This window comes from Plecotus auritus (genome assembly GCF_963455305.1).
Source record: "Plecotus auritus genome assembly, chromosome: 9".
NCBI classification, from domain to species: domain Eukaryota; kingdom Metazoa; phylum Chordata; class Mammalia; order Chiroptera; family Vespertilionidae; genus Plecotus; species Plecotus auritus.
Genome location: NC_137783.1, coordinates 85,062,477 through 85,087,511, shown reverse-complemented (window position 1 = coordinate 85,087,511; position 25,035 = coordinate 85,062,477). Strand labels below are relative to the sequence as shown.

The following is a 25,035-nucleotide window of genomic DNA, read 5'->3' as shown; positions in this document are numbered from 1 at the left end:
ACATGTTATTCTATGTGGAGGGCAGGAAGGGACTAGACCTCGGGGTCTAGAGTCAGAGTAGAAAAATTTAAAACAACCACTTGGAAAGGTCACCCCCCGCAGGCACTATAGAACTCCCCGTCCATAAATAAAATAAATAGTTTCTGCCTGACCACCACTCCCCTACCTGCCAGAGGCATTACAGAGCTGTCTCTGTAACAAACAACCCATATAGGGAAAGGTCCGGTGTAGAACTTCCTCACTGCGCGAGCGAACCATATTAGGAAAAGTCCAGGACAAAGGGGTCCCACATTCGCGGGTCATTCAAAGGGGCCAATCAGGGAATGCCAGGCCAACGGTTATAGAGGGAAGGGGTATAAAGGAAGGGACTGCCCCTTTCAACGGCGCTCTCGCCACGGCACTTGCCTGCTGCTGCTGCTGCTGCGTCAGCTACGGCAGGGCCCAGATTCGAATCTGCAATAAACTTTTTCCCTGTTTGATCCAATTGGTCTCGGTTGTCTATCTCCGGGGGACGCGCTCCATTACATTCTATAGAGTATATGTCATAGTGAAAGGGGGCAGAAGTAGAATGTTGGGGAACCAGCTAGTATTGTAAGAAATATTAATCACGCTCTGTTAACCGTGATTGTTTTGTTCTGATTAAAGAAGGCACATTCTAACCTGGCTGGAACTGCACTCAGGACCTGGGAGCTTCACCTGGAAATGCAGCCTGCCCTCAGAAACCAGACTTGCTAGCCCTTTGAAGATCCCCACCCTTTCTTGCATACCTGCAGGCCTTAGCAAATCTCCATCCTGCTTACCTGTTAACTGCCCATTTGGCCTACCCTTTGGCTATTTCCCCAAGTAACCCGAGCCCTTGCATATCACTAAGCCCTTTGAGGATCCCCAGTCCTTTTGCATTTCTGTAAACTGCCCATTTGCCCTTTTGCCTACTTTCCTTTGTACTTCTACCTAGATAAACAGCTAGGCTTTTGGTGGCTGGAGAAGAGATTTTTGTGGACTTCCTGCTGCTCTCCTATACTGCTGGCAGTATTGGAATAAACGCTCATATATGATTCAACCCTGTCTCTGCTTAATTAGCTCAGGTAGTGACAGGCAATATGGACTCATTGTTTGTCTGGTTACAGTAGACTAATATATTGAGATGAGAAATTGTATTTTTTGCATAATTTCCCCTGGTCTTTCCAAGAGCTTCCTGTTCCCTAGTCTCAGAGGTGTCGTTAGGACTACACTCAAAATCTACTTGATTGAAGGTAATATCCCTTTCCAACCTTTGGAAAAGCTCAAGATCATTTAAGGAGGTTATGCCAGTGTCTTCAACTAAGGGGGTAAAGGAAAAGGGTGTGAGGGAAGCAAGAGAAGAGCAGTTTTCTTAAACTGGAAAGGGAAACATTTGGGCAGTTCCCAACAGCGTAAAGACTCATGCACTACTTCCGGCTCCTTGGAAGCTCCTGGGGTGGTTGTGTGATGGGTCCAGGGAGGCCAGATCCCTGAGAGCTGGATGGTTCAGGTGCATAGCATAGGTGAGGAAAAATTGAACTCAGAGTTCAGAACTCCAAGGTGGAAGAGTGGAAATTTAAATCCAGGCTGTCTGCTTCCAGTCAATGCACATTCCAGTATCAGTGATTTGTGCACAACACAGTGGCTTTCTCATTGTAGTGAGCAGACATACCTTGTTCTGGGGAGGAGGTGTGTAGGAGAATCCTCTTTCAAGCACCTTCCAAAGGGTGTGGTAGAAAAAGCCCAGAATTTTGAATCAAATTACATAGGGTTGAATCACAGCTGAGCAATATTGAATGTTATTACCTGTAAAAAGGAAATAATGCTGAGCCCATTTGTTGAAGATAGACTTGAGTTGACAAGTGCTTCGTAAATTGAGTGACTACGTAGAGGGTGGAGCATAAGTAAGTTTACAGTTGTTCATATAGCTAATAATACAATAATGAATAAATAATAATACAAGAATAAATAGTGTTGCGAATACTCACAACTATAGACCTACTTTTGCCCACATCATATTGCAATCATCATTACTTTCTGACCTTTAAGATGGTCCCCATAATCAGGTACTACATAGTTATACAAGATATACAGGGATTCACAGACATAAAACCCACTTTCTAAGTCTATAGTTAGTATTTTTTAGAGCAGATCTCTCTTTTTAAAAAAAATGTTTTTATTTATTTCAGAGAGGAATGGAGAGAGAGAGAAAGAAATACAATGATGAGAGAGAATCATTGATTGGCTGTCTCCTGCACACCCCACACTGGGGATCGAGCTGGCAACTCTAGTATGTATCCTGATTGGAATTCGAACCATGATCTCCTGGTTCATAGGTTGTTGCTCAACCATTGAGCCACACTGGCCAGGCTATAGTGAGTATTTCTTTTTAAATAAAAAGATAAATATTTTCCTAGAATATTAACCAAAATACGATTCATGCATTACAAATTCAATGTACTTCTACTGATTGATTCCCTAGGCAGTTTGGTTGCAAATATAGAACTACTAGATGTACAAGAAACAGAATATAGAAACAGAAAGAGCATTCTGATGTGACAGAAAACTAATTTTTGTGTAAGGTAGATTTGAACTCAAATCTAGATTTTGCATCATTTTAGACCTGTAACCTTTAGGCTTGTTAACCTCTCTGATATTTCATTTTCTAGTGGACAAAACGGAAATAATAATATTCATATCTGCCGTGATGGCATGGAGGATGGTTAAATCCCTGAATGGGACATACATCATGCTTGTCACATAATAGCCACTCAGGGCGTATTGTCCTCTTGAACTGGAAAGACACACAAAACCACCTACTTTATCCCTCTTACATTGAAGATAAGGAAATCCAGCCCCTACATTTTCATTTATTTTATTTCATTGAAAGGAAAACTATTGGAACTATGGTTCAAGAGCCTTGATGAGAATGTATGAGTATCCTAAATATTGATTGTAAGTAATTACCTACAATGTAAATTAAATATGACTCTTGAGGAAATGCGTATTGTGCAATTAGATCAGGTCAATGGGAATATATATATATATATATATATATATATATATATATATTTTTTTTTTTTGCTAAATGTGCATCATAAAACAACACAGTAAATTACTTCCTTTATTAACTTTGGAACTTTGCCCAAGAAACAGCCATGTTATAAAGTGTTGTATCATCATCATCACCTTTATTACCATGTGCTAAATGTGATTCTAGGAATAAATGTCAAGGTGGAAATTATTTTTATTGCATAAGTCATGGCTAGGAAGTCATGTGTCATAGAGACTCACCTTTAGTTTTATCTGAGGAAAGTGAAACACACTTCCCCCTTAATCAAGCTGAGGAGGTTTCATTGATAAATGTAGGTAATGTTAAGAGTCAGCAGTTTCTCTGTGTCCTGTCACTTATCAGGACCACAGCCCAGGGGGGAATTCTCACCCAAAGCAATTTTCTACTGACTTACCAGGATTAAATCACACATGTGGACCCTAAAGCTCCTACAGGGATTAAATCACCGATGTGGACCCTCAAGCTTCTCTCCTCTCTAAACCCTTGGAGGGCCAGGGTGCTTATTCCCTATAATCTTTGCCCCCCTCTGAAGCATTTTTAATCTACTTCAGAGAACCTTAAGAAATTTACTTGGGTGCAGGAGGTACTTGCCATTCTTGTTAGTGGAGTAAATTAAGTTTAATTTATCGATGTTAGCCTGGATTTGCTAATTAATAGACTGAATTAATTAATTAATATTCTTTGGGAAGCATTGTCTCTATTGTTACATTTATTACATAAAATTTAATGTTCTTAATTATATGATTATTAAGTTGAATACTTAATATTTTCCCTTTACAATTATAACTCAGAAAAAAATAAACCTTTTCTTCAATATAGTCAAACCAGCTTTCTGTGATTCCCTAAATATGGTATGTTCTTTCATAACTTTGCTCCACTGCATGTGCTGGTTCCTTCCTCTCCACCTTTGGCCTCATAGATTCTCACTGGTTGTTCATATCTAGGATCAAGCATTGTTTCCCTCTCAAACTTATTATTTATTCATTAAAAGCAATAATTAAGTGACAGCACAGTGCTGGGCAGTGGGGATAGTCCAATGTGGGACATATTTGAGAGGACAGTCACAGCATGCTGTGTATTAATGGGTACACATAATAGGACCATTGAACACAGCCAGAGGGCAGGATGTGGCGGTCAATGACTGTGCCCCAGAGGAGGTGACCTACGAGCTGGGTCTTCAAGAACAAGTGAGAATGGCAGGTTTGTTTTCATTAGGAACCAAAAAGCCAAACTGAATTCAAGGGAGGTTTATTGGAAAGAATGAGAGGAATCCCATGGAATCCAATAATGAGAAGTGGTTTGAAGGAGTGGGTTAGGCAACCAGAGTCATATCCCTCCAAACCCCTCCACCAGCTGTTCTCAGTGGTCCCTAACCCAATTCTTGCCCCTCAGAATAGTAGCACCCAGTGGGACAGAGCATCTAACTGTTGCTGTTCAGCCAAATCCATGATTAATTTCAGCATAACAGGCTGTAAGAACTTCTGCCAATAGAGGTATTTACTGTATTTATTTATTTATTTAAAATATATTTTTATTGATTTCAGAGAGGAAGGGAGAGGGAGAGAGAGAGAAACATCAATGATGAGAGAGAATCATTGGTTGGCTGCCTCCTTCATAGCCCCTACTGAGGATCGAGTCCTCAACCCGGGCTTGTGGCCTGACCGGGAATCAAACCATGATCTCTGGGTTCAAAGGTTGATGCTGAACCACTGAGCCATGCCAGCTGGGTTGTCTTTATTTATTTTTAATAAGGTCACCTGAATTGTAATATGTCCCTTTCCTTGGAGACTCTAGATGACAAGGAGTAACCAACTTCAGACAACTTTACTTTTCATTGTAAAACTCTAAAACTTTGCCCTGGGGAAGCCCATAGCTTAAGTTTTAGGGGACAGTTTATCAATGATGGCAGTTGAACCAGCTGCTTTTTTCCCTCTCCTTGTTGACTGCTGACTTCACCTGGACATGGCACTTTCCTTTGCCCTGCTGGGACCCCACAGCTAATTCCACATATTCCCCAAAGGTCTATGACTTGCCAACGCACTCCCACTTCATGTCTAAGCCAAGAATCATTTTTTGGCAGGCTAATTGCAGTGGATTTATAATAAGGAACTTGGAGAATCTCTTGGAATCTAACCTCAGGACTGTCTTCCTGAGAAATGGGAAGATTACAGGCTCTCTCTTTGTTTCATTCTCTCAGTCTCTCTCTTTCTCTGTGTGTAAACCAACTTTGCTTCAAGAATGATGCTCCCCCATAGTAAGAGCCTGTGCAGGACTTTGACATGCCCTGGTCCTAATTCTGTACTCTGGGTCTGTTGTTTCTAATTCTGGGAGAGTGCCCAATCACATCCTCTGGGACTTTGGAAGGATATGTCTAAATATCCCTCCAAGTATGTCATCCACACTATGCCGGGCAATGGGTATAGCAAGCATAAGGCTGGAAGAGGCACGTATAGGGGACTTCAAGTGGTTCAGCATGGCTGAGTGTAGCATTTAGGGTGGGATATAATGAGAGATGACATAAAGAAGCAAACAAGGATGGAATTGTGAAAGGCCTTGATACCACGATAAGGAGTCGAGGCTATAAGAAGCCACACTTCCTCCTCTTCAGGCCCTTACATATGGTGCACCTTCTATCTGGAGGGGACACCATCCCTCCTCTCCTTTATTCACTAAGTATCTGCTTTCAGCTTAGATGTACCTCCTCTGAAATCCTTCCCTGACCTCCCAAACCTGGGTTAGTTGTGTGTTTCCCTAGCTCTGCGTGTTTGCTCTGAGCAGTGCTCATATCCCTCTCTGTATTCTGATCGTCTCTTCACTTTTCTGTCTCTTTCACTAAAATATAAACAGCCACCTTGTCTGAATGTGGTTTTTTTTTTTATCCATAGCACAGTGCCTGATAACTTTAGACATTCAGTAAATATCTGTGAATAAATCAATGCATGAGATGATGTTAAATCCAGCCACAGCAGTACCCCTTTTCTTACTTGAAGGTTAAGTATGGTTTTTGCTTCTCAGGTAGACCAGCTGGCACTCCCTGGCCCCTGGTCTGTGAAGAATGAAGCCTTCCTGCAGGTTCTCTGCTCTCCACCCCACAACTTGATGCAAATCCTCTCCAGACACCTCTCTCCTCCTTGTTCCCTGTCCTCTTCCTACATGACCAATCTAGATTACTTTCTATATGTGAGTCTATATTTTGTCATCTTAATCCTTTCCCTTCTTCACTCATTTCTTCATGATTTCCTTCCTTGACCTGCTGAAACATTCCTCCACTCAACATCTGCTCATCATTGAATCATCTGTCAGGATTTACACATTCCTGTCCCAAACTGGCCATACCACCAGCACATCACATCCTCCTCTCTACGTCAGACACATTTATATGGATATAGCAATTCACATCCCTGACTCTCGCAAGTAGCAAGAAGAGGCAATCTATAATTATAGCTTATGATATACCTGTTATTCTGACTTATTTCACTGATGACTCTGGTACTTCAAATCAGTATTGTAGAACAGTGGTCAGATACATGTGTACTGTGCATGTGCTCTGTCATTCAGTATTGGGGTGCCCCAGGGCTCGACCTTGAGCCACTTCTCTTCTATATATTCTTACTCCACTGTTAAAATCACCCAATTTTAAGACTTAAAAACCATGTATGCACTGATGGATCCCAAATTTATATCTCCAACCCACATATTTTCCTTAAACTCCAGGCTCATATATCCAACATCTCTACTTGGATGTCCAATAGACATCTTAAATATACAATAGGTCCCAAACTGTACTTCTGATCTTCCCCCAAAACGGGCTTCACCTACAGCCCTCACATCTTAGGTGATACCAACTCAGCAGCTTCATCCTTCGAGTTGCTAAGTCCCAAAGACTTGACGTCATTCTGAACTCTTTTTCTTACACCCCATAGAGCTTCCATCATTAAATCCTGTTGGTTTTACTTCCAAATATACCCAGAATAACTTCTGTCCACTTCCACTGCTACTACCTTGGCTGGAGCCACATCCTCTCTTGCCTGGAACACTCCAATAACATCCTAACAAGTCTCCATGCTTCTACCCCTGCTCCCCTACAATCTAGTTGAACAGAGACTCTTCGTTTTATCCAAAGGCTCTTTTGATCCACACTCTCTAATGGCTTCCCCGTTTCACTCATAGCAAAAACCAAAGTTGACCCATATAATCCCACATGACTTGCTCCCCACCTCAACCCTTACCTCTTTGACTTTATCTTCTGGTAATCCCATGCCCCTCCCACTTACTTCACTGCTGCAAGCAGTCCTCTTGCTGTTCTTTGAACATGCTGAGCACCTCAGGATTTTTAACTCTAGCTGTTCTCTCTGCCTGGAGTGTGCTTCCCCAGATTCACTTGGAAGCTCTCCTGCCTCTTTCATCTTTGTTCAAATATCACCTTCTCAGTCAGACTCACTTTAACTGCACTATTTATACTGCAACCCATCACCATCACCTCAGCCCTCTTCACTTTTAATCCCCTCACTTCACTCTACTTTTTTTTCTTTTCCCATAGCACTTATTTCCTTCTAATATATGATATAGTACAGTTAAGTCTATAATTCTAGTTTCTTGTCTGCCTTTTTTGTAGATATAAGCTCTAGGAAGGCAAAAATCTTTGTTCGTTTGTTCACTGTTTTATCCATGCTTTAAGCAGTGCTTGGTAAACATTGCCAAGAGTGAACAAATGACCCTGTCTGCCTTTACATTTCTCTCCATATCAGTGGTATCATCCCCAAATTGTGAGCCCCAAAAGGGTAGGAAGCACTTCTGTCTTTTTTTAGCAGAGTGGAATTTTTGACCTGAATTTCTACAAACTATAATCTTGTGGTTGTGATTCTCCTCATAAGAGTATCACTCCCTCACTCACGAGGATGTGATTTGAATCTGAATAATCACAAGATTGGAATGGGCTGAGAGCATTGTGAAAAAGACTGTTATTTGCCTCAGAGCCAAATGGTAACATGCTAGAACTTTGTGAAAAAAGAAATTCAAAACAAGTTAATGTACAGAAAAATTTAAGGATTAAATTTTCATTTTTAGAAGATATTGATTTAATATTCTGCAACAGATGTGTAAAATTATTTTGTGCCTTTAAAAATCTATTTGTGGTCTCACGTCACATGTTGTCCTAGGAGTGTGGAGGCCCTCCATCAGGCTCTTTTATGAGTCACCCATGCCCTTTCCTGTGGTATCAGCTTTGCAGTGATTTCTTAATGGATTAATCCAACTGACAAATCATCAGATGTTCTTCAAGTATGAAATGGGTACTTTTTGAATTAATAACAGACCATATTCCTATACACTTAGATGCACATGAAATATTTTATTACATGACTTAACATTCCTTATTGAAATGGGAAAGTAGTATAAAGCAGCCTTCTAGGAACATCTCAAGTTATGAGCCTTTGACTTTTGAATGTCACTTCAACCCACCCCTTGATTCAATCTGCTACACAGAGTCAAGCCCTTCTTCTGTCTCTTTCCTAAGTCTTACCCTGTTATCTCTGTCACTCTTTTCTTTCCTCGTCCCTTTTGCCATTAATCACATTTACAGATCAGCTCATGTCAAGACCAAGAGCAGGGAGGCAGCAGAGTGGATCAAACATAAACTTGATATCAGTCCAGATGGATTAGATCCCTGGCTCTATCATTTTTTTTCTGCATGACCTTGAGGATATGACTTAACTTCTATGAGCAGCAGAAATCCTTATATTTGTGAAATTGGTTTAATGGTATCTACTTCACAAATGAGAATTCAATGAGGTAGTATATATAAGTATTTGTTTCTTTTCTGCTTTAAAACAGGGCTAGTAAATATATCAGTCTTTCTGTTGGATTTGTTAATGTCTGAGGGCAGCTTTTTCACATGCTTAGTAATACAGTTTCACTGGTATTATAATTAATAATTTATTAAAGGCAAATCTTAAAGTTTCTTAAGACTTTAAGTTCAATTTTTTAATCTTGCTATTGTGTTTATTAATGTAGCTAATGTGTATAAAAATAAGTACTATCACTTTCACCATCTCTTTGATTAATATTTAGTTGAATCATATGTTTAAAATATTGAATTATCTTTAAACATTTAATAGCATATACAATCATAAGTAGTATTTTAATCAACACTTTAAACTATAATGGTGATTTTAATATAGCTAATTCTTTTAAATAATCCAAAACTATTATGCAGATTTTAGATCCAACAAAGTATTTTTAAGTATTTAAGTATCTGTTATTAATATAATAAAGCAAATAATTGAATGTGTTAAATAATATTCTCATACACTTTTCAAACAACTTAAAAACAGAAAAACCCATATCCAAAACAGTAGAATGATTACAAAACATACCAGAGTATAAATAAAAGTCTCAATATTGTATTCATTATTATCATGTCTATACATATTTATTATATATCCTCCTCCCAGAAGTGGCTCATTTGCTCTCAACCAAAGGAAGATAATTACTATTTCAAGTCTATAGACCCTAAAGTTATAAATATTGATCATTATCAGTGATTATAGATTAAGACAAAAGACTTTTGTACCAACTCCGAGAGGTTTCTACCCAAATTCCAAGTTATCAAATGAAACACTTTCTTCAGTTTTACAAACTGTTGATTTCACACTATTCCTGCAGGATTTCAGAAGATTTAATATGCTCTTCCCACTGTCTCCCTTCACAATGGGATCACAATGAGTCTCCATGTTGCTTAACTTTTTGTTATGGGCTTTTTAAAATGCTTCTGAGATCAAAACCCATCTTTTCACTGATGGGTGAGATTCAGTATCTTCTTTATTTTTTATTTTTTGTCATCTGTGTTAAGTCTACCATTCTGCTGGTTTATTACCAAGTTCCAATCTGATTCCCAGCTTCTGCTTTCCTTTCTCCTCAACTTAGTGTTACTGGATCACTTTCTGTAAGTGCAAGCATTCTCCAAATTTCCAAGGCAAAAGGAACTAAGCCAGTTCTTCAACATCATTCTGGGATTCAGTATCACATCACCATTAGGGCTAGGCTTGTCCTGACATAGACTGTAAGTCTGGTCTCTGATCTTGGTTTCTTGTTGGTGTCAAGAAACACGGGTGAATAGCTTGTCAGCACATAAACACACTTGTATTTCTGGAACAACACTGCTTGGGGAAATTCACAGAGGGGAACAGTAGCAGGCGTGAGGTTTCCCATTGTCCATTATAATTTGGGATAGCACAGAGAAATTTGGAGAGGTTAGGTTCAGATGCAGATAGAAGAACCCTGTCCCTTGGGTTATGGGGATTTTGAATTGCAGGATTGAGAAAGAGTCAGCCCCATCTTTTGTGGTTGTGCAGTATGAAGTAGCAGAACATCCAGTTCAGAACGAAGTCAAAGCTTAGGCCATCCAGGCTGATTTATTGTCTGTTACTCTAGACAAAATAAGACAATAACCTTGGAAACCAGGGAGATATGCCACTCACTACGTGACCATGGCAAAGTTACTGAATCACCTAAACTTGCATTTCTGTACTGTTGAGACAAACCACCAACTCATTAGTCATTATGAGGACTAAATGAACAGAACAGTACACATCAAGTCCCTAGTAAAGTGCCTGGCCAAAGACACACACACACATACACACACACACACACACACACACACACACCACCCCCCTCACACACACACACACACACACACACACATATTCAGTAAATAAAAAGTTGTCTAGTTTCTTTTTTCAACCAGGAACAGACACACATAAGAACTAGAATCAGGTCTAGCAGTATAAAAATGGATATTTTGCTTCCTTTCTAACCCAACTTCTTGTTAGAATTATCTGCACTTATATTTTCACTTTCTCACCTCCCAAATTCTGTCTGTGGTGGATGGGCAGAGATTGCTGCCTCTGTATCTTCTGCCCTACCCCACTGTGTGACAGCAACATGGCTGGGGTGAAACAGACTCATCCTCCTTGTCACACTGGTTGTTTTAGGATGACCACGTGATCCAACAGAGGGAGGCTCAGAAGTGTGGTTTGAAGACTAGGGGTAGTGCTTTGTGAGGTGTGGTTCTTGGGACTACAAATGTTATGCTGCTGTGAGGACAGCCTGCCTGAAGGTAAAACTGACACAGAGAACAGAGTCAAGACTAGAGTAAAGAAGCCAGATTCACACCATACTGAAACTAAAACCTGCTTGATTGCTATACTTTTAAGCAATGTGAATTAAAAATAAACTTCTTTATTTTTATTTACTCTTTTACTTTTAAAAAACTTTCCCCCAGCTTTACTGATGTATAACTGACAAATAAAAATAGTATAATTTAAGGTATAAAACATGATGTTTTCATATAATTATACATTGTGAAATGATTGCCATAATCAAACTAATTAACACACCCATCACCCACATAGTTACTGTGTGTGTGTGTGTGTGTGTGTGTGTGTGTTGAGAACACCTTCACTATGGCCACCATCTATAATAGTAAAAGTGTAATATGCAAATCGACCATCTGGATGACCTCCCAGATGACCTTGCTATGACACCCACTGGCACCAGGCCAGCCAAGGCAGGTGTGATGGATTGGTTGGGCACCCAGCCATGGACCTATGATCACCCTGCAGAGGGAGGCCCAGGCCACTGGTTGGCAGGGCAATCATTTGAAGGCTCCACGATCACCTCAAAGAGGGAGGCCCAGGCCAACAATCGGTGGGCTGTGGCTGATGGGTGGGGCCTCCCTCTGTGGGGGTGCAATTGATGCATGATCTCCCTGAAGAGGGAGGCCCAGGCTACCCCATGGTGGTGCTGCAGTGGGTGGATGGGACCTCCCACTGTGGGGGTGATCCATCGAGGAGCCCCCCCCCCCCCCCCCGCTGGGTGGACGGGGCCTACCTCTTTGGGACGATGGATTGCAGGGCTCCCAGACTGTGATAGGGCACAGGCCAGGTTGAGGGACCCTCCCACCCCCACCCCCACACCGAGTGTACGAATTTTGTGCACCGGGCCTCTGGTGTTGTATATTAGATCCCCAGAACTTCATACTACATAACTGAAACTTTGTACCCCTTGACCAAAATCTTCCTAGAACCCAGCAACCACCATTAAACTCTCTGCTTTTATAAGTTTGACTTTTTTCACACATATAAATGAGATCATGCAGTACTTGCCTTTCTGTGTCTGACATACTTTATTTAGCATAATGTTCTCAAGTTTCCCACATTGTCACAAATGGTAAGATTTGGGTTTTTAAAGGCTTAACGATAGTCTATTATATATACATATACCACATTTTCTTTATTCATTCATTCATAGATTGTTCCTATGTATGGCTATTGTGAATTATGCTGTAATGAACATGGGATTGCTAATATGTCTTTGAGATACTGATTTCATTCCTTCTGATATGTACCTAGAAGTGTATTGCTAGATTATGTGTTAGCTCTATTGTTAAATTTTTAAATAAATTGCATACTATTTTCCATTATGACTATGCCAATTTACATTGCTGCCAAGGGTTCCCTTTTCTTTACATTCTTGCCAACACTTGTCTTTTGTCTTTTTTTATACACTTTAAAATTTTATTTTAGTTTTATAAATTTTTTTTTATTTTACAGGAAGCTTTTTTCTACCTGTAACCAAAAGCATTTTAACTTACCAATATTTCTACCCGCTTCAATTAGAATTCAACTCTTGTTACTCCACCAATTCTGCTACTATACAGAGCATCCAATGGGCCACATGGTGGAGAATTTAGCAAATAGTTTTCCTGCTCCTCCATCATCTCAGCCTTTGAAGGTTAAATTTTTCATCAGGTATGCAAGTGTGCTCAAGGATACTCATTGTAGCACTGAGAATAATGGTGAAGTGCTGAAAATAATGTACTGATACACCAAACACTGAAAATAATCTTCTGATGTACCCAATTTTATTTAATTTATTTTTATTTTAAATATATTATGTGGTTTTCAAGTGTGTACTCTATACATTATTAAATTATTTTCTTTATGCAATATTTCTATTTATTTCAAACTAGAAGCCCAATGCATGAAGATTCGTGCAAGAATGGGCCTTCCTTCCCCTGGCTGCCGGCACTGCCTTCGCTCCGGCTTCCACCTTCCCACACTGCCCAGACTCCCGGAGCAGCAAGTGTCCCGCCCCCGGCCACTCAGCACCTGTGTATGCAAATTAACCCTCCATCCTTGTTTGGTTAATTTACATACTCACCCCTGATTGGCTGGTGGGCGTCACGAAGGTACAGTCAATTTACATCTTTCTCTTTTATTAGTGTAGATGTATTTATTTAATTTATTTTTTATTATTTGTATTTTTAAATTTTACTTATTTGATATAAGCATTTACTTAATTACTAATTTAGTCACCAGTAGGAGACTGAATAAATAAATTATATTTTTATTTCATAGGAAGCAGTCAATGGAAAGTGAAGCAATCTACATGTAATAATATGGAATGGTTGTCAAGAAATGAAGTGAAAACAGCAACAAGGAGAGCAGTGTGAATTTGTATGCTAGCATTTTAATTTTAAAAGATGTTATTAGTGCTTGTGTCTGTATAAAATAACTTTGGAAGGATTGATAAGAATCTTCTTGGTTGCTTCTGACAAAAGGACCTAGATGGTGGGTGGTGGTGACAGGGTGTGAAGAAAATTAACTTTTCATTGCATAATGTTTTTTAACATTTATTATTTATTTATGTTTTTTAATTTTTAAATTTGCATTGCGGCTACATATTATTTATCAAAAAATAAACCAAATGAATTTAAGTTATTTTTAAAATAAATAAATACCTAATTCATTGTAGAATATTACTATTTATTAAAATTCCATCTTTAAATCTTCCATATGGTGTCTTTTAGACTCATGGTTTTAAGAACAATTAAATGCTGATAAAGCCCACATATTTACATCTCTTTCTTTAAACTTGAGATTTAATTGACATATACTATGTTTTATTTTTAGGTATACAACACAATGGTTTAATATATGTCTGTATAGCAAAATGATCACCATAGAAAGTTTAGTTAACATGTTACATAGTTACTATATCTTCTCTTTTGAGTTTCAGACTCATTTACCTAAAGGCCTCCTTGTATATCTCACAGACATTTCAAAACCTGGCAAAACTAAACAATTCTTCCTCGTACCCTTTTCTTACAAAACTGCTTTTCTCCAACTCTTTCCCCTTCTCAGAAAATGCTGTCACCTACAACCCTTATGCCCAAGGAAGCTATCTGGGAATTATTCTGGATACTTCCCTCTCTCTTAAATTCCATATCTAATAATTTATGGAGTCCCATGGACTATCTCATATGTATATTTTATTCTTGTCTCTGACTCTCCAGTGTGACCAGTATAGTCCAAGCCATTAATCTCTTCCCCTCAAAACCTTCTTAATGCCATTCCCTCAAAACTTCTACTAAAACTGTTACAGAGAAATGGACTAATCAAACAATGCTCGGAGAGTTTGGAGTCACACTTTATTCACCGGTGGGCTTAGAAAAAATGAATTCAAATTCTAAGCAAGGCTACAAGCAGAACTTCCCTTTTTATTAAAGAGCCAGCCCTATGTGCACTTAGTGGTTATCTTGCTGCTGGCCTTGAAAACAACACAGTTCTATCCAATTTTACACCTGGCATGGCATTGAGAGTATGGGCATATCTAGTCTCTGGCCTACAAGGTCAGACAGCTAAGTTTATCCTCCTCATTATTCAAGCAGGCTAAAGCAGGCTAGAAAGCAAAGTTATTTTTTTTAGAGTAAGAGTCCGTCTAAAAAACAGCAGAGAATTCCAAATGGTAGTTTTACAAAATAGGGTTTAGCCTTCTCAACACCACTTAGTTCAAAGTAAATCCTGCTGTTATTCTAACAAGGAAGTCAATTTTTTTTTCTTTATAAATCTTTTTAAATATACAATTGCATATACATGTTTGTTATTATTTGCATAGATTCTTTCTTGTTGGATTATATTTTCAATGATGGGAGGGTTGGTATTAATTTTCTCAGGCTCCTATGCCTACAAACTAGGAAAATGCCTGGCACATAGTGTATGATTGGTTAGTTATTCTCAAATTAATAAGTAAGTTAAAGAATGGATGAACTTTTACTTGGTAGCAGATGATTTTCTGGACTTGGTACTTAAGGCATAAATCTGTCTTAAGATAAACATTTGCCCATAGATTTCTAACAGGACAGATATAAAATGAGTACAAGAGAATAGTTTCATGTGCAAATAGGGTAGATATGAGCAAATTTGTTTGCTACGGCTGGGAAGGGACATCACTGAGGGCATATATAGGTAAAAGGAAAAGATGAAGAACAGGTTTAATTTTTCCACCTGAAAAATGAAGTGTGTGAAGTAGGTGACTTGCTATAATGATAAGATTCTGCTTCTCAATTTTCCCCAGACCCTGCCCTACAGGGTTGCCACTGCCTTAGATCTTTCTCCTAAGGCAGTGGTTGGCAAACTGCGGCTCACGAGCCATATGAGGCTCACGAGTCGCGGTTTGCCCCTCTGTTGACTAATGAGTTTGCCGACCACTGCGTAAGGCATTACCCTTACCCAGAAGTTTTGACTTCAGGTTAGAGCCATTAGTACATTATTAAAATGTTTTTTAAGTGTTTTTCCCTAAGGCAGTGGTCGGCAAACTCATTAGTCAACAGAGCCGCAGTTTGCCGACCACTGTCCTAGGGCAGATCAGGAACACATGATATCAGGGTGGTAGAAATAAGCATCCGGCTCACAGGCCCCCCTGAGGAAGGCAAGTGTTAAATGGTCCTCAGTTCTGGATGAGCCCATTGTGAGGCCACAGCCATGGAGACCCCTTCCCCACCACCAGTGGCCAGGCGTCCCAGGCTGCCTATTGCTCAGTCCACAGTGTACCTGAGACTGTGAGAATATTGTTTCTTGAAACAAACAATAAACAAAACAACAAAGCAAAACAACTGAAAAATCCTCTTTATTAAATAACAAGCGAATAATCTATATACAATCCCTGGTCTGTTGCACACGAGTGTTCCCCTTGTCCTGCAGAGGTTACTCCACGTGACCAAAGTGCAAGCTCGGCAGCTAGTTGAATGCCCTGTAATACTTGTGAAGCGGCGGGGGAGACGCACGGTTCGCGTTGGCATTCCCAGTCGCTGCGCATGCAGGAGAAAGTGCACCATTTCAATTCACAAAGACTCTGAAGAAGAATTGCCAGCTTCCTTTAAAATGCCCCTGTTGTGCCTCCTAACGCATCTCTCCTAACAATGAAACCAGCTGTTACTCTTCAAGACATGTGTCACTTTCTTTGCATTGGGGTCAAACTCCAACTGTGAAGATCCACGGAAGAAATAGAAAAACCCTGCAAATACAGACAAGGGAAATAGTGGGATGTTTTTTCAAATAAATAAATTTGGCAACATACAAAAACCTCAGAATAATAGATAACTAGGAATGCAAAGTGTTTTAGAATTTACTATGTGCCAGGGACTACGTATTAAGCATTTTACATGTGATATCCTCCCTCCCTTCCCCCGCCCCCCACCGCCCATTTATTTCTGCAACAGTCCTTTGAGGAAAGTATAGCCAAACCCATTTTACAGGAGCAAGTTGCAGTTCAGACAGATTTAAATGCTCAAAGGAAAGGATGGAGACAGCATTCCATTCCAGCTCTGTCAGATAGCAAAGCCAGGCTCCGGGTTATTAGGTTATTCTGCTTCCAATCAGAGGAAATTCTCTGCTCCTTGGGAAATTATAATCTCTTTATTTTCTGTCTTTCTAACACTCCTCCCCCCCACCCCTTCCCCACATTGCAGCCGGAGGGGCATTTCTGGCCTTTGAGGCGCCTAGGGGGTCTGCTGTGGCTCTGCCTTCCTGGTGCTCTGGTTACTCTGCAGTAAAGACCACCAGCCTCCACCCACCTATGCTTGAGTAGGAAAGAAAATCTTTTCAAACTTTGGGTGCATGGAAATATAACTATTTGCAACGGACTAATGTGGCCAACGACTGACTACTCAAGAAAGGTAGAGAAAATCTCCCTGGAATTAGTAGTAGCACCAGCTTGGCGTGGAGGAGAAAGCCAGCCAGTCCGTGTTAAGTCTGGCCATACCACGTGAGGGGATTTTTATACTGACTTTGATTTTTATCTAGATGTATAAAGTTAAGTGGAGAAATTTGTGTTAAATACCTTTATAATTCAAAACAACTTATTATATGATTGGTTAAAAATTCATAAATTTAAACTTAGGGAGGGAGGAGATAACTGGTTAAAGAAAACCTGCTATTAAAAATTATTTCAATTCTCTTCCCGCTGATGCTATAAAATGTTTCAAGGGCCTCATTGCCAACAAAGTAAGTATCACTTACCAAATGCTTCAAAAACAGCATCAATCTTTGGGCCAACCCCTGGAAAGTCTTCTGCTATTTCCCTGGGAAAGCCTGGATCCATTGACTGTTTCTTCTCATCAAATCTGCAACAAATAAAAGAATGCAGCTCAGCATTGCATAGAGGCCACGTTACCAAAATTCTTAAACCATGTTAGGTTTAATGTGGAATTCTAATAAACTTTCCAAATACTGCAAGTAAATGATAAACATGTTTAACACTACAGAAATATGTGACTTTAGTGGTACTGTAAACTTAGCTCTTAAAAATTATTTTTTTTAAACTTCTCTTCCCCCAGAACAGAAGCAACATTTTGATCTAGAAAATGCTGTTCATTATTATATTTCTTAAGCCTGGGCAGAAAGAACCTTATTCATTTTTCTATCACAAGGACATGAAGGTATGAACAGATACATAAAGTGAGTGGAATCATTCATCTAAATACAAATTTCAAGTTCTCCATCATACCTGGCTCATATATGCCCTCCCCACCCTGCACAACTGGGTTTTCTATGTCAGCCTCTTAGAAAATGGGATTAGAACAAGAAACAAAGCACAGTAAATGCATTTTGGACTTATTGGGTAGACCTGGGTTGGTCTGCTCAGATGTCTCAGAGTCTGGGCAGATGACTAGGAATCTTTATGAGTCTTGGGTTCTACCCATGAACCTAGACTGCCTCTGCACATTGTCCTCTGAAACAGGCAGAGGCAATTAGTCAGTGAGGTTAAAGGAAACCGTTAAGAATCACTTAGTAAAGTTGGTAAGACAAGACAAACACCCAACAAGACATTGACTAGACCTTTGGGACAATGGCCTGGATTCTCAGGGCTTCTTTCAAAGAAGAAAAGCCCAGTTGGGTTTGCAGTCCCGGAGGAAAACCTTCATAGAGGTGGTGGGACTTGAGCCAGGACTTGAGGATGGGTGGGGATGGAGCAGGTGCAGGAGAGAAGAGGGTACTTCTAGCAGGTTGGGCAACGGCACAAAGGGAAGCTCCCTCCTATTGTACATGGGACTCAAAACAGAAGAGCTCATGAAATGCCTGTTACCAGACACTGCTTTTTAGAGTAAGCACTTCCCCACACTTGTCTAAGGCCCCATTCTTCCTACTGAGAGCTGTATGAGGAGGGGATTTCCTTAGAGAGAAAAAACATTAGGCTCCACACAAAGTCATTCCGATAGCATATTACCTCCAGTATTTGTCCTCTACAAAGAAGTATGTTTTCTTTTTTTGTTTATCAAAAATGGCTGCATCTATTTTTTTTACTGTTGGCGGAAAACCCAGGGTGTGGATGCCTCTAGGGTAACCTGCTTGCACCTCACTTCCTCGGATGGCCCAGAACTGACTTCCTGTTTAAAAAATAATAATTCAGAGTCACATGGAGTTTATAACAGTTAAAACCTTTGGGCTTTAGAAATATATCTTAACATCTTTGATTTTATAGTAAAGAGGAAGCCAGAATTTTAGATTTAATCACAAGCTCAAAGTGGACATTTAACAAAAAATTGCCCATTGAATGAATGAGCACAGATTGAATGAGGGAATATACAGCTGAGCAATTTATATTACTGTGCTCATTTTTATCTTCTGTAAAATATATAAATAAAACAATACCAGTTTCAGTCATTTCATCATTAGCTGGAGTAATAAAGTAGACAGAATTTGTCACAATAGAAAAAATAAAGGCCTATTCAGTTTTCCTGCGAGAGGGTTTATTTCAAAGGTTAAAAAAATATTATATAATAATTACCTTTAAAAATGAAAACAATATCCTTGCTAGTCACTTCATATGCGGCATCCAATCCTGAAGGAAGAGATGGCCAAAACGAAGAGATCAAATAAAATCCAGGTTCCAGGGTCCTTAGGGATTTGCGCCAAAAATGCCTGGAATACATGTAAAAAGAAGTGAAAATTGAAAACCAATCTTCCATCTGTAGCATATTTTCCTGCCCCACCCATCTCCCCCCATTCACTCAGCTTCTAGGCTGGATGACCGACAGAGATCAGGTATATTGCCACTAGGAAAATATTTTTCTTTTTTCTTCAAAAAACTGCACTGGACCTCCTGCCATAGGATTACAGAGTACCGTCTTCTGTGAAGAGAAAGTTATCCTACAATGCAAGTTAACTGGCTGACTATAAACCTTAAACTTCCGCAAATCATGTAAAACAGTGTATATATTATATATCAACTTTTACGTTTTCAAAAAGATAGGCAGATGTGTGTATAAGTATCTGACTTAAAAGCAACCATGACTTATAACATTTGGAACAATTAGAGGACAAAAATTAAATCATGCTGTGTAAGTCTTCAAAAATAAACTGGACAATTTTAGGAAAATGTGGGAATTGAAGCACCAGACCCAAATAATTTCAGTTCAGAGGAATCATTTTTGTTTATAATGTGTAAAAGCCTCTATTGAATTTCTGTTTGTTTTCATTTTTAAGCATTGTACATCAAAAGAAGAGATAGGAAAATACAATTTTCTGGTCTGACCTGTCTTTAAAGAACAGGATTTCTCCCCTCAGTGTGCTGACTGCGTCGAAGGACAAAGTGGGGTCACACATGGCTGGTGTCTCAGGACTTGTGGATTCTGTGGGCTCCACAGGGTCATCAGGGGAAGCAGGGGGAGGTCCTACAGAGAACAGATGTGAGGATGCAAACATTAGGAGGAGTGTGATGCTTCTGTCAGTGCACCTACTTTCCAAACACTCCCAAAGTGCTTTGAGCTGACTGCAAATGCTTCCTGCAGCATTTATTATTTATTTATTTATTTATTATTTATTTATTTATTATTTATTTATTTATTTTTTATTTATTTATTAAAGTATTACATATGTGTCCTTATCCCCCCATTTCTTCCCCAACCCCCCACTCATGCCCTCACCCTGCTGGTATCTGTGTCCATTGGTTAGGCTTATATGCGTGTATACATGTCCTTTGGGTGATCTCTCCCCCTAACTTTCCTGACGATCATCATGGGGAAGCTAGGATGCCTCATTTCCCCAGCATCACTCACCATACAGGGACTGAATGCCATTCACATCATCTTGAGAAAGGCGGAACCTGGCCAGGTCTGTGAATGAGTTGTAGACTGGGTACATCAAAGCTTCAGTGTTGGCCGAGTGCTGGAGACCCAGGGAATGGCCAAATTCATGAGCAGCAACGAGGAATAAATTGGTCCCTATTTAGGAAATCATAAATAAGAGTTACTTATGTCTTAAATGCATGTACATTACAGATGTCAGCTGTGTATTGTATTTGATTACTTTCAGGAAGCACACAGGGCTTTTTACGCCTTGAGTTTTGGTTAATCAGTCAATTGACTGATTACACATTTAATGGCAGGCTGTTTTTTCAAGGCCTATTAGTGACATCAATCTTTGAGACAAAGTGTCTAGCCATGCCCAACTACTCTCCTCTCAGGAGCCTGTTAACTTTATGAGAACCAGGTCCCTTTTCTTGTACTCTGAAATGGAACAAACTTATTTCTCTTCATTTGTCAATGAAAAGCTAAGCACTGTTTGACTGTATTAACCTTTGTTGGTTAGTCTAAATTAAATGAATCACAGTTTATTTATCTCAATACTGAAATCCTTAAACAATCTTACTGCCATTATTTGCCATCAGAATATTGCCTGCATAATTTTTCTGCCTCATGATGATTATTTAATACATATTGGCTCCAAAAATAGTAATTATAGATGTCATAGAATTTGTAAAATTGATTTAAGACATAACATGCCCAATCATGTCTAGCATTTGTCATAAGAGATTTTGGCCACACAAACACTTGCTGTATTCAGATTTTTCCTTCATATTATAAAAATAAATTAGAATGCTGAAATTGGAAGGCATTGGGTAATTAGGATTGAAATGCCAAGTAAGTAGACTTTACTTTTAAAGTTCTCATTTGAGACTTTGCAGGAATGTTCCTTTGAAGGAAGAAGTTGCTAATTCAATCAAACGAAGGCTTTTATCCAGCATTAACTAACCTCATATTTGTACTCTCTATAGGGATTCTGTTTGCATTTTTATTATAAATCCCAATTAAATTTCAGGAGTATTTGTTTTAGCCAATTGTTTGAAACTTGGGAAGCCATACCTCAAAGTATCCTATATAATAAAAGGCTAATATGCAATTTGTCCTCTCCCCCATCCCCCACCCCCGGAGTTTGACCAGGGGGCAGGGCCAGCTGGCCAACCCCCCTCGGCCCCTCTCCCCAGCTGGCCTGGCCCAATTGGCCCGGATTGGGGCTGGCTGGCCTGACCCCACCCATGCACGAATTCTTGCACCTGGCCTCTAGTCCAGTTATAAACTGAGAAACATTTTATTTGGGGGTTGCTCCTTTCCTTCAGAATAAATCCACAATAACCCTTCTTAACCTAGAGAGATTAAATTGTTATTCTAACCAGAAAAACCTGAACTGAAACCTCAGTTTCTGGAATTTAATTCTCATTTCTGTTTGGAAGAGTAAAGAAGTAATTGGGGGACATTTCCTCAATTGGATACAATCAATATCCAAGGCAGATGTTAGTGTAGATCCAATGTGATACAATCTACAATTTGAATATCTGCAGTTTGATAATGAGAAATTGTTGTTACTGATGGATTAAGATCACACAAGAACCAGGTTCATCAAAGAAATACTTAATGATGCTTCCTATAATGTTCTCATCTAGACAGAAAATAAACATTTTTAGAAATCTGAAAACGTTGTTAATAATGATTACAACAAAAATATATTCTGCTGGTCCTTGACCCACTGGCAAATATAAAACAACCCATTCCTTGACTGTTCTTAGTTCTTAAGAATTTTCCAAATATAAAAAAAAATCATTCTGAGAGACATAAAACTAACCTGATATATCTTTTGTCCATTGTTCATCATCATCAAAGTGAGCATCTCCGTTAAACCCTGGCGGCCCAGGTGGATAGGCATGAGCCAAAACCATCCCAGGTCCATCAAAAGGGTAAAAGTCTCCATGTTCTAATAGAGAACAAAAAATTTTTTACTGGAAAGAGAGGTAACTACAATAGCTTTGGAAACGTTTCCAATAAAATACCACCAATAAATAGATGCATTTCATGTTTTTTTGTTTGTTTGTTTCTTACCTCTAACTGCGAAAGTAATCATTATGTCAGCCTCTCCTTCATACATCCTGGAGAATGTCAGTGGAGTCACTTCCTCCCAGACTTTCAGAGCTTTCTCAATGGCAGAATCAACAGCATCTCTTGGCAAATCCAGTGTGTAATTCACAATCCTGAATGAGAACAATTGAAGAAGATGTTCTCCTAACATAGCCCTTTATAAAATCTCATTATAATGTGGAAACCTCTCAGGACCCATTCATTACCTGTAGGTGAGGTGAGTCTTCCTCCACTTTGGCATGCCAGGAAAGGTCGTGAATTCTCCCACGTCAGGGATTCCGCACCTGGGCTTGCGCATCACCTCCAGAGTGTCTGAGTCCAGCTTCCCTGTCACCGTCAGCCCCAGGAACTTCTGCATTTCTTGGATTTTTTTAACAACAGGGCTACTGTCCTTCCTTCTAGCAAACTGTTTTGCGTCTTTTGCAAGGTTGTAGTAGTTTTCTAGGTAGTGCTATTGGAATAAAATGTGTAGTTTTTAGGTCATAGGATTTTTTAGCCCTTTGGAGGACATTTGTGCAGTTGCCCACTTAATATATCTGAAGTATTCCTCCAGTTTGCTGAAATAAGTGTCACATTCTGTTTAATTTTTTAATTATGGACTCTTCACTTTTGTTTTATCTTTGTAACTAAATAATCTATACAGCTTAGTTTATTACCAAAGTAATTGAAATTAAGTGGAACATTTAAATATAGATCTAATCAATTTAAAGGAGAAAAAGAAACCCACTTCTTTGGGCATAATTGTATATTTCAGGTATATTTATCCAATTCCCTCAATTTTCTATTTTATGTGTTTTACAAGATCTTGGCTTAAGAAAAGGAAATGGACAAATCCCTGTGTCTAAACATGACACTAGCAATATAAAAATCTAGTTAATTGTACAATGGATTAAAATACCTAAAAGTTCCCTATGGGGGTCCAGAACAAGTCACCCCAAAATGTGCCTGTGTGATATGCAGATTATTTTGAGCTAAAGGCAACTTTAGCCTGCCACCTTTAACTTCCAGGGAAACTTCTGCCTCCCACCCTTAACATCCAAGAAGAATTTGAGTTACAGGGCTTGCCCATATAATACTATTAAAGATAACCTTTTGGATCCACCTATATGTGAGGGCAAACTATTATTTACTAATCATCTCTTCTCATCCTGCAATGACCCTTTGAAGCCCCCGAGGTGCATTACCTCATCCCTAGCTCAGGATGTCTTATGTACCTTGATCCCATTTCTGTCTCTGAACCTCCTGCAGGTGAGGTCTCTGGCTCATGTATGCAGGGTTCCCATACATATGTATGTATGAAATCCCATTATTTTTTTCTGACTAAAATATATATATATATATATATATATATATATATATATATATCTCCAAAGAAATCCCAAAGCAAGATACATTTCCTCCACTCTCCTTACTATGCTGTCTGTGACCTTAGGAAAACACCTGGCCTTCCTTTCGCCCTACATGACAGGAGGTGCCCAAACAGTGGGAAACAGAGACCTCTCCCACATGCAACACTCCATATAACTCTCTGTGCTTGAATTAGCCCTGCACCGCAATTCAAACCACTCTGCACGAGTTTTATGAATGGGAAGCAGAGGTGGTTTCCCCGCTTGGCCCTGTGAATGAGCGTGAAGGCTGTCTCCCTTAGTTACCTGAACGAGGTCCATGCTGTCGTCCCTTGTAGCTCCATTCAGTGGATGGGCTGAGCAAACAGCCAGACTCAGCAGCAGTAGCATAGGAAGATTCTTCATTGCTCCTGGCTGCACTCAGATCTGGGTTGTCTTAGTGCCTTGCTCTTTGCCTACTCTCTTCTAGGTCCTCCCTCTGGAGCCCCACCTTTATAGGGTGACAGTGTTTGTTTAGATCACCCTCAGCAGCCTGACTCACTATCGCTGTCATCGGATAGCAGCAGAACCACTTCCAAAAATCCCAAACCTAACGTAGGATGTTACAAGTGACTCTACTAATTTCTCTCAACCTTACAAATTTGCAAGTCAAAATAATGATTAATCTCCAGGAAATGCTTCCTGTATTACGAAAGAAAAAAATGGGCTTTTTTTCCCCCCTCTGGAAAAAAAGTGACTGGAGTTTACAAGACAATTTATGTTTGTGTGTTTGAGAGAAGTAAGCTGACTTAGTAAAATGTCAGAATTGCATAGAACTTTTAAATGAGTTTTAAAATAACATATTAGGCCCTAGCCAGTTTGGCTTAGTGGATAGAGCGTTGGCCTGCGAACTGAAAGGTCTTAGGTTTGATTCCGGTCAAGGGCACATGCCTGGGTTGTGGGCTCAATCCCCAGTGGGGGACTTGCAGGAGGCAGCTGATCCATGATTCTCTCTCATCATGGATGTTTCTATCTCCCCCCATTCCTTCCTCTCTGAAATCAATAAAAATGTATTTAAAAAATAAAATAAAAGAACATATTAAAAA

At 39.5% G+C, this 25,035-nt stretch overlaps 1 protein-coding gene across 1 annotated transcript; it reads right to left on the bottom strand.

Annotated features, from left to right (window-relative positions):
• Nucleotides 1-16,026: 16,026 nt before the first annotated feature.
• On the bottom strand, nucleotides 16,027-24,355 carry LOC308234686 (stromelysin-1-like; the record flags this gene model as incomplete). The annotated part of the gene is made up of 10 exons (XM_080642901.1): nucleotides 16,027-16,429; nucleotides 17,434-17,537; nucleotides 18,641-18,800; nucleotides 19,202-19,335; nucleotides 19,949-20,087; nucleotides 20,472-20,636; nucleotides 22,315-22,443; nucleotides 22,569-22,717; nucleotides 22,811-23,055; nucleotides 24,257-24,355. 10 exons carry the CDS (start codon nucleotides 24,353-24,355, stop codon nucleotides 16,329-16,331), a joined length of 1,425 nt encoding a protein of 474 aa, XP_080499027.1. The 3' UTR covers nucleotides 16,027-16,328.
• Nucleotides 24,356-25,035: the final 680 nt, after the last annotated feature.